The 10,442-nt window shown below is 75.0% G+C and overlaps 1 protein-coding gene across 1 annotated transcript; it reads left to right on the top strand.

The window, feature by feature from the left end:
* Positions 1–5,514: 5,514 nt before the first annotated feature.
* Positions 5,515–8,283, top strand: ADM2 (adrenomedullin 2). The gene is made up of 3 exons (XM_086886239.1): positions 5,515–5,615; positions 7,111–7,293; positions 7,774–8,283. The coding sequence occupies exons 1-3, from the start codon at positions 5,524–5,526 to the stop codon at positions 7,934–7,936; spliced, it is 438 nt and encodes a 145-aa protein (XP_086742365.1). The 5' UTR covers positions 5,515–5,523; the 3' UTR covers positions 7,937–8,283.
* The last annotated feature ends 2,159 nt before the right edge of the window (positions 8,284–10,442 follow it).

Raw genomic sequence — 10,442 nt, forward strand, 5'->3', positions numbered from 1 at the left:
GACAGCGGGTGACAGGGGACAGGGGCCGTGCGGGACCCGCGGTGACAGCAGCGGGTGACAGGGGACAGGAGCCGTGCGGGACCCGCGGTGACAGCAGCGGGTGACAGGGGACAGGGGCCGTGCGGGACCCGCGGTGGTGACAGCGGGTGACAGGGGACAGGGGCCGTGCGGGACCCGCGGTGGTGACAGCGGGTGACAGGGGACAGGAGCCGTGCGGGACCCGCGGTGACAGCAGCGGGTGACAGGGGACAGGGGCCGTGCGGGACCCGCGGTGGTGACAGCGGGCACAGCGAGCCCAGTGGCGCAGGACACGGGGGTGGTGACAGGAACGGCCGCGGGCACGGGGACACAAAGCACGTGCAGAGCCCGGTGCCGTGTGCCCGGCGTCCTCTCGGGCAAGAGCTGCTGCTGGGGACACTGGGGACACTGGGGACACTGGGGACACTGGGGACACTCGGGACACTGGGGACAATGGGGACAATGGGGACAATGGGAACCCTGAGGGCACTGGGAACACTGGGGACACTGGGGATAATGGGGACACTGGGATGGACCCTGAGGGCACTGGGGACCCTGAAGGCACTGGGGACACTGGGGACACTGGGGACACTGGGATGGACCCTGAGGGCACTGGGGATACTGGGAGCACTGGGATGGACCCTGAGGGCACTAGGGACAATGGGGACACTGAGGGCACTGGGGACACTGGGGACACTGGGGACACTGGGGACAATGGGGACAGTGGGGACAATGGGAACAGTGGGAACACTGGGGACAGTGGGGACAGTGGGGGCTCTGGGGACACTGGGAGCACTGGGGACACTGGGATGGACCCTGAGGGCACTGGGAACACTGGGGACAATGGGGACACTGGGGACAGTGGGGACACTGGGAGCACTGGGGCAATGGGGACACTGAGGGCACTGGGGACAATGGGGACACTGGGGACACTGGGGACACTGGGGACACTGGGGACGCTGAAGGCACTGGGGACACTGGGAGCACTGGGGTGGACCCTGAGGACACTGGGGACGCTGAGGATGCAGGGATACTGGCAGCACTGGGGACGCTGGTGGCACTGGTGGCCCTGGGGACACTCAGGGTCCCTTCCCGCTCCCGGCGGTTCCCGGACACCGAGCCGCGAGCCCCGGCCCAGCTCCGTCCCCGCTCCCCGGGGGGCCCGGGGCACTTCGGGGGTCCCGCTGGGTTCGGGGGTTCCGCTGGGTTCGGGGGTCCCGCTGGGCTCGGGGGTCCCGCTCGGTTCGGGGGTCCCGCTGGGCTGGGGGGTCCCGCTGGGCTCGGGGGTCCCGCTGGGTTCGGGGGTCCCGCTGGGTTCGGGGGTCCCGCTGGGTTCAGGGGTCCCGCTGGGTTCGGGGGTCCCGCTGGGCTGGGGGGTCCCGCTGGGCTCGGGGGTCCCGCTGGGTTCGGGGGTCCCGCTGGGTTCGGGGGTCCCGCTAGGCTGGGGGGTCCCGCTGGGTTCGGGGGTCCCGCTGGGCTGGGGGGTCCCGCTGGGCTCGGGGGTCCCGCTGGGTTCGGGGGTCCCGCTGGGCTGGGGGTCCCGCTGGGCTGGGGGGTCCCGCTGGGTTCGGGGGTCCCGCTGGGTTCGGGGGTCCAGCTGGGTTCGGGGGTCCCGCTGGGTTCGGGGGTCCCGCTGGGCTCGGGGGTCCCGCTGGGCTGGGGGGTCCCGCTGGGCTGGGGGGTCCCGCTGGGTTCGGGGGTCCCACTGGGTTCGGGGGTCCCGCTGGGTTCGGGGGTCCCACTGGGTTCGGGGGTCCCGCTGGGTTCGGGGGTCCCGCTGGGCTCGGGGGTCCCGCTCGGTTCGGGGGTCCCGCTCGGTTCGGGGGTCCCGCTGGGTTCGGGGGTCCCGCTGGGCTCGGGGGTCCCGCTGGGCTCTGGGGTCCCGCTGGGTTCGGGGGTCCCGCTGGGTTCGGGGGTCCCGCTGGGCTCTGGGGTCCCGCTGGGTTCGGGGGTCCCGCTGGGTTCGGGGGTCCCGCTGGCCTCGGGGGTCCCGCTGGGCTCGGGGGTCCCGCTGGCCTCGGGGGTCCCGCTGGGTTCAGGGGTCCCGCTGGGTTCAGGGGTCCCGCTCGGTTCGGGGGTCCCGCTGGGCTCGGGGGTCCCGCTGGGCTCGGGGGTCCCGCTCGGTTCGGGGGTCCCGCTCGGTTCGGGGGTCCCGCTGGGTTCAGGGGTCCCGCTCGGTTCGGGGGTCGCTCTGGGTTCGGGGGTCCCGCTCGGTTCGGGGGTCCCGCTCGGTTCGGGGGTCGCTCTGGGTTCGGGGGTCCCGCTGGGTTCGGGGGTCCCGCTGGGCTCGGGGGTCCTGGGCGCGCCCCCCGGCGCTGCTGCGGGACAGGGCGGGGGGCTCTGGGGGGTCCCAGCCGCTCTGGGGGAGCCGAGCGGGGCTGCGGCTGCTGCTCCCAACCCCCGCCCTGCCCCGGGGCCTCAGCCAGCAGCCAATTAAGCTAATTAAAACTTCTCCTGGGTTCCCAGGGCCGGGAGCCAGCGCAGAGGAAGAGGGAGAGGAAGAGGGAGAGGGAAAGTGCCCTGGGGACAGATGAGGTGACAGCTCCCGGGGTGTGTCCGGCGGTGGCACGGCCGGACAGGGAGGAGGAGGAGGAAGAGGAGGAGGAGGAGGAGGAGGGCAGGGAAACGGATCCTGCCGCTGCTGCGGGCCCGGGGGGCTCAGCTGGACCCCAGAGCCCCCTCCTCGTGCCCAGGCTTATCCTGGTGACCCCGATCCTGGTGCCAGGGGGTGACAGCGGCTGGCACTGCCCCACACGGGGACCCGCACGAGGTGGGGGGACCCCCAGCCAGGACCCCCGCGATGGCCCTGGGGTCGCTGTTGGGGTGCAGATGTCACCCGGGGAGATCCCGCGGGGTCCCGGCCCTGGGGATACCGCGCTGCCGCCGGTGGGCTCAGGCCGGGGGTCGGGGGTCCCAGGGTGTCCCGCACCCCCCCAACCTCGGCTCCCGGCGGGGTTCGGAGCCCGGATTTTCCCTCTGGCCGGGGGGAGGGGGTCTCAGGGGGTCCCAGGGTGTCCCCCAGCCTCGGCTCCCGGGTGTTTCGGAGCCCGGATTTTCCCTCTGGCCGGGGCGGGGGTCTCGGGGGGTCCCAGGGTGTCCCGCACCCGCGGCTCCCGGGTGTTTCGGAGCCCGGATTTTCCCTCTGGCCGGGGGGCGGGGGTCGGGGGTCGGGGGTCTCAGGGTGTCCCGCACCCCCCGCTCCCGGGTGTTTCGGAGCCCGGATTTTCCCTCCGGCCGGGGCGGGGGTCTCAGGGTGTCCAGCAGCCCCCCAGCCTCGGCTCCCGGGTGTTTCGGAGCCCGGATTTTCCCTCTGGCCGGGGCGGGGGTCTCAGGGGGTCTCAGGGGGTCTCAGGGTGTCCCCCAGCCTCGGCTCCCGGCTGTTTCGGAGCCCGGATTTTCCCTCTGGCCGGGGCGATGCCGCAGAACACCGGAGCTGCCCCGGGAGCCGTGCGGGAGCCGGGGGTCGCGGCGGGCGGGGGTCGGCCGTGCCCACAGCCCCCAGCCCAGGGCTCTGTCCCGCTGTCCCCGGCCGGTCCCCAGCGCTTGGGGCTCAGGTGCTGCCCCCGATCCCCCCTCGCGGCCCGCGGCTCTGTGGGGCCTTTGTGTCCCGATAATGCGGAAGAATCCCAGCGATTCCGGGCACGCGGAGGCCCCCGGCCCCGGGGGAGCCGCCTCGGGGGGAGCGGGAGCCCCCAACCCTGCGCTGCGGACCGCTTCGGACACCCGCGGGTGCTGGGGGTCCTCGGCACAGCCCCACCGGCAGCACCGCCCCGAGCAGGGCTTGGGGGTCCCGGCCGGGGGTCCCAGCGAGGGAAGCTGCGGGGACCCCTCCCCTGCCGAGCTCCGGCTGCCCGGCTCAGGAGCCCCCAGCGCCGCCCCCTCCCCCGGGAACCCCCGGTCTGGGGGAGCTGCTGGCCGGCGGGAGCGGGAGCGGGCTGATCCCTGCGGATTTCCATTCCTTAATTGTTCTACAAGGCCCCGGGTGATGCTTAAAAACATGGAATGAGCCCTGGGAGAATCCGGGGAGGGGGCGCTGCCCCCCGAGGGGGCCGGATGGGGGCACCGGGTGGGCTCTGTGCCCCCCGAGCCCCCCGCCGGGGCAGGGGGGATGTCGGGGTGCCCGGGGGGAGGACACGGCCGGGCTCGGCAGGGCACGGAGCGACGTGGCACTGGGAGCCACTGGGAGCCACTGGGAGCCACTGGGAGCCACTGGGAGCCACTGGGAGCCACTGGGAGCCACTGGGAGCCACCGGGCACCGGGGCCGCGGGGGTGCCCCGACCCCCCGATAGCCCCAGCCCCGCTCCGCTGCCCCCCGCACGGATCCCCCAGCCCAGCCCAGCCCCAGGGCCGCTCCCCCAGCCCCAGCCCCGCGCCGGGCGGTACCGGGGGCAGCGGGGGGAACCGGGTACCGGGCGGTACCGGGGGCAGCGGGGGGAACCGGGTACCGGGCGGTACCGGGGGCAGCGGGGGGAACCGGGTACCGTGCGGTACCGGGGGCAGCGGGGGGAACCGGGTACCGCGCGGTACCGGGGGCAGCGGGGGGAACCGGGTACCGCGCGGTACCGGGGGCAGCGGGGGGAACCGGGTACCGGGCGGTACCGGGGGCAGCGGGGGGAACCGGGTACCGGGCGGTACCGGGGGCAGCGGGGGGAACCGGGTACCGGGCGGTACCGGGGGCAGGTTCGGGGCCGGGGGGGGGAACCGGGTACCGGGCGGTACCGGGGGCAGGTTCGGGGCCGGAGCGGGGCTGGGCGGTGCCAGGGAGGGTGCGGGGCCGGGGCCGCTGCGGAACCGGGACCGGTGCGGGGCTGCGGGGCCGGGGGAGGTGCGGAGCCGGTCCGGTCCGGGCCGGGGGAGGTGCGGGGCCGGGCCGGGCTGGGCCGGGGGAGCTGCGGAGCCGGGCCGGGCCGGGCCGGGGGAGGTGCGGGGCCGGGCCGGGCCGGGCCGGGGGAGGTGCGGGGCCGGTCCGGGCCGGGCCGGGGGAGCTGCGGAGCCGGTCCGGGCCGGGCCGGGGGAGCTGCGGAGCCGGTCCGGTCCGGGGCCGGGGGAGGTGCGGGGCCGGTCCGGGCCGGGGGAGGTGCGGGGCCGGGGCCGGGGCCGGTGCGGGGCCGGGGCCGGTGCGGAACCGAGGGCGGTGCGGGGCTGCTCCCGCCCGCGGCTCCTCCCGTGCCGCTCGGCTCCTCCCGCCCGCCGGCCCCGGCGATATTTAACCTGGGCCGGGCCGGGAGCGGCGGCGCCGAGCGGGGACGGAGCCCCGAGCCCACCGCAGCCCGGCCCGGTCAGGTACCGCCGGTACCGCCGGGACCCCCGCGCCGCCCCCCGGGCAGGGAGGGAGGGAGGGAGGGAGCGGGGGCAGGACGAGAAGGGGGCCGGGATCTGGGTGCGGACCCCAGCGCGACCCCCCCGCCGAGCCCCCCCGAGCTCCCGTCCCGTGTCTCCCGCAGCCGCCGCCGCCCGGCCCGGCCCGGCCCGGCCCGGCACGGCCCGGCCCGGCCCGTCCGGCCATGCGAGCCCCGGCCCCGCTGGCGCTGGGTTGCGTCAGCTTCGCGCTGTGCCTGCTGCAGCTGCCCCACGGCCGGGCCCTGCCGCCCCGCAGGTGAGCAGCCCTGCCCGGACCCCTGCCCGGACCCCCGCCCCAATTCCTGCCCGGACCCCCGCCCGGACCCCCGCCCGGACCCCTGCCCCGATCCCTGCCCGGACCCCTGCCCGGACCCCCGCCCCAATTCCTGCCCGGACCCCCTGCCCGGACCCCCGCCCCGATCCCTGCCCGGACCCCCGCCCGGACCCCCGCCCCGATCCCTGCCCAGACCCCTGCCCCGATCCCTGCCCAGACCCCCGCCCCAATTCCTGCCCGGACCCCTGCCCCGATCCCTGCCCGGACCCCTGCCCGGACCCCTGCCCGGACCCCTGCCCGGACCCCCGCCCCGATCCCTGCCCGGACCCCTGCCCGGACCCCTGCCCGGACCCCCGCCCCGATCCCTGCCCGGGCCCCCACCCCAATTCCTGCCCGGACCCCCCGCCCCGATCCCTGCCCGGACCCCTGCCCCAATTCCTGCCCGGACCCCCTCCCGACCCCCTGCCCCGGGACCGCCCCCCGCCCCCACAGCTGCCCGGGACGGGGGTCTGGGGGGTCCCGGGGCACCGAGTCCCGCCGAGCCCCCTCCCCGGGGGACGCGGGGGGCACCGGGGGCACCGTGCGAGGGTCGGCACACCCCGGGGCAGAGAGAGATTCTGTGGGTGCAGGGCTTGGGGGTGCCCGGGGCCGGGGGGGTCCCGGGGGGGTGCCCGGGGGGGTCCCGGGGGGTGTCAGTGTGCGTGTCCCGGGGGTCCCGGGGGGGTCCCGGGGGGGTCCCGGGGTGTGTCAGTGTGTGTGTCCCAGCTCGGGGGAATCCCGGGGGGGTCCCGGGGGGGTCCCGGGGGGTGTCCGTGTGCGTGTCCCGGGGGTCCCCGCCCGGCTCCGGGGGATCCGCCCGCTCCGGAGGGGCGGCCCTGGCACGGCCATGGCTGGGGGGCACTGGGGACCCCCAAGCTCGGGCAGCTCCTGCCGTGGCCGAGGGGCGCGGTCCTGAAAGAAGGGAAAAGAGAAGGACGGGATTAAGAATCGGAGCAGAAGCTGAAGTTCCTTGGAATTGAGGAGGGGTCCCCTGAGTGAGGGGCGTCCCCGGGACTGGGGGCACTGAGGCACGGCGGAGCTCTGGGGCACTTTGGGGGTGCCCGAGGCACGCGGGGGGGGCCCGGGGGTGCCCAGCGGTGCCGTGAGCCCGGGACACGTGTTCGGGGTACGTGTGTGCCTGCAGGTAGCGGCTGCTTCCTCCTCCTCCTCCTCCTCCTCCTCCTCCTCCTCTCCTCCTCCTCTCCTCCTCTCTTCCTCCTCCTCCTCCTCCTCCTCTCCTCCTCCTCTCCTCCTCTCCTCCTCTCTTCCTCCTCCTCCTCCTCCTCCTCCTCCTCTCCTCCTCCTCTCCTCCTCTCTTCCTCCTCCTCCTCCTCCTCTCCTCCTCTCTTCCTCCTCCTCCTCCTCCTCCTCCTCCGGGCTCCGGAGGTGCCCCCTCCCCGCCCGGGTACCCCCTGACCCCGTCCCTTCTCTCCTGCAGGGTCCCCCCGGCTCGGAGCCCCCCGGAGCGGCTCCCCGCTCCCCCCGGAGACCCCCCGGCCCCGCAGCCCATCGGGACCCTGCGACACCGAGCCCCGCTGGCCCGGCACGGCCCGGGGCTCGCCCCCCGCCCCCCGCCGTGGCACGTCCGGCGCCTCATCCTGCGGCGGGACCCCCGGTGGGACCCCCGGTGGGACCCCTGGAGGGATCCCCGGCACGACCCCGGGCACGACCCCCGGAGGGACCCCCGGTGGGACCCCCGGAGGGACCCCCGGCACGACCCCGGGCACGACCCCCGGCACGACCGCCGGTGGGACCCCCGGTGGGACCCCTGGAGTGACTCCCGGAAGGACCCCCGGCACGACCCCCGGCACGACCCCCGGTGGGACCCCCGGTGGGACCCCTGGAGGGATCCCCGGCACGACCCCCGGCACGACCCCCGGCGGGACCCCCGGCGGGACCCCCGGCACGACCCCCGGCGGGACCCCCGGCACGACCCCCGGTGGGACCCCTGGAGTGACTCCCGGAAGGACCCCCGGCACGACCCCCGGCACGACCCCGGGCACGACCCCCGGCGGGACCCCTGGAGGGATCCCCGGTGGGACCCCCGGCGGGACCCCCGGCACGACCCCGGGCACGACCCCCGGCGGGACCCCCGGCCGGCCCGCGGCCGCCGCCACGCCGGGGCGCAGCTGCTGCGGGTGGGCTGCGTGCTGGGCACCTGCCAGGTGCAGAACCTGAGCCACCGCCTGTGGCAGCTGCGGGGACAATGGGGCCGCCGGGACTCGTCCCCCATGAACCCCAACAGCCCCCACAGCTACGGCTGAGGAGGGGGCGCGCCCCCGGCCCGCCCCGCCCCGCGGAGCCCCCCTGAAGCTCTTCCGTGGCCGGGCTACCGGCGCTGCCCACCCGGCCACCGAGCCCGGCCCGGGGGGCTCCTGCCCGCGGAGCCCGGGATGAGCCCGGAGCGACTCGCGGTGACCGCTGGTGGCCCTTCAGTGACTCTTGGTGGCTCCGAGTGGCCCGTGGTGACCCGTGGTGGCCCCCGGTGGCCGGCAGTGGCCGGTCCGTCCGGGCCAGGTCCAAGGGCCGCCGGGAATCCCGCTGAGCGCAGCTTGTGCAACACCTGCTGACTCAGCATTGCCGTGGCACCCCCGAGCCCCCCCCCGGCACCCCGAGCCCCCCCCCGGGTCCCCCGGGTGACCCTGGGGCTGTGGGGGAGGGGGCGCAGGGACCCCGCCCTTGTCCCGTGTCCCCAGCCCGTGTCACCGCAGCCCGGCGGGAGCTGCCGGCAGCGAGATGTCCCCAAATGTGGGGGGCGGCGGAAAGGTTGGGGTCCCGCGCCCCACTGCTGCCCGATCCCGGCCCTGTCCCGTCCAGCCCTGTCCCCTGCGGCACCCCCGGGACACCCCCGCGTCCTGTCCCCGCAGGCTCGGAGCACCCCGTGCCCACAGGAGCACCCCAATCCCAGAGCACCCCAATCCCAATCCCAGAGCACCCCAATCCCAGAGCACCCCGTTCCCAGAGCACCCCAATCCCAGAGCACCCCAATCCCAATCCCAGAGCACCCCGTTCCCAGAGCACCCCAATCCCAGAGCACCCCAATCCCAATCCCAGAGCACCCCAATCCCAGAGCACCCCGTTCCCAGAGCACCCCAATCCCAGAGCACCCCGTTCCCAGAGCACCCCAATCCCAGAGCACCCCAATCCCAGAGCACCCCAATCCCATTCCCAGAGCACCCCAATCCCAGAGCACCCCAATCCCAGAGCACCCCAATCCCAGAGCACCCCGTTCCCAGAGCACCCCAATCCCAGAGCACCCCAATCCCAGAGCACCCCGTTCCCAGAGCACCCCAATCCCAGAGCACCCCAATCCCAGAGCACCCCAATCCCAATCCCAGAGCACCCCATTCCCAGAGCACCCCAATCCCAATCCCAGAGCACCCCAATCCCAGAGCAACGTGCCCATTCCCCTAGACAACCCCATTGCTCAGGAACACCCCAATCCTCAGGAACACCCCATTCCCGGAACACCCCATTCCTCCCGGGAACACCCCATTCCCGGAGCTCCCCATCCCCAGCAACACCCCATTCCTCAGGAACACCCCAATCCTCAGGAACACCCCAATCCTCAGGAACACTCCATCCCCAGGAGCCCCCTATCCCCGGGAACACCCCATTCCTCAGGAACACCCCAATCCTGGAGCTCCCCATTCCCGGAACACCCCAATCCTCCGGGGAGCTCCCCATTCCCCAGCTATAACACCCCATTCTCCAGGAACCCCCCATTCCTGGAACCCCCCATTCCCGGAACACCCCATTCCCGGAACCCCCCCTTCCCGGAACACCCCAATCCTCAGGAACACCCCATTCCCGGAACACCCCATTCCTCCCGGGAACCCCCCATTCCCGGAACCCCCCCATCCCCAGCAACACCCCATTCCCGGAACACCCCAATCCTCAGGAACACCCCATTCCCGGAACACCCCATTCCCGGAGCCCCCCATTCCCGGAGCCCCCCATCCCCTGGAACCCCCCCATTCCCGGACCCCCCATTCCCGGACCCCCCATTCCTCCCGGAGCCCCCCATTCCCGGACCCCCCATTCCCGGAGCCCCCCATCCCCTGGAACCCCCATTCCCGGAGCCCCCCATCCCCTGGAACCCCCCATCCCCTGGAACCCCCCATTCCTCCAGGAGCCCCCCATTCCCTGGAACACCCCATTCCCGGAGCCCCCATTCCCGGAGCCCCCCATTCCCCAGGAGCCCCCCATCCCCAGGAACCCCCCATTCCCGGAGCCCCCATTCCCGGAGCCCCCATTCCCGGAGCCCCCCATCCCCGGAGCCCCCCATCCCCAGGAACCCCCCATCCCCTGGAACCCCCCATTCCCGGAGCCCCCCATTCCCGGAGCCCCCATTCCCGGAGCCCCCCATTCCCGGAGCCCCCATTCCCAGAGCCCCCCATCCCCAGGAACCCCCCAATCCCGGAGCCCCCCATTCCCGGAGCCCCCCATCCCCAGGAACCCCCCATCCCCTGGAACCCCCCATTTCCCAGGAACCCCCCATTCCCGGAGCCCCCCATTCCCGGAGCCCCCCATTCCCGGACCCCCCATTCCCAGAGCAGCTCTCAATCCCGGCAGTTGCTGGGATGGGATCCCACGGAAGCCCCCGGAGCTGTGCCCACCCCAGGGCTGTCCCACCCCCCCGGAGCTGCCGGGGGGCGCGGGGGGTCCCCAGGGGGTCCCCAAACCCCTGTCCCCCCCCCCGGGCCCGCCGGGTGCCGGCCCGTCCTGCCCCGAGGGGCGAATCCCGGGAGCTTTCCGGGAATCCCGGAG

Source organism: Cyanistes caeruleus, chromosome 4 (genome assembly GCF_971803275.1).
Source record: "Cyanistes caeruleus chromosome 4, bCyaCae1.hap1.1, whole genome shotgun sequence".
Lineage (NCBI taxonomy): Eukaryota > Metazoa > Chordata > Aves > Passeriformes > Paridae > Cyanistes > Cyanistes caeruleus.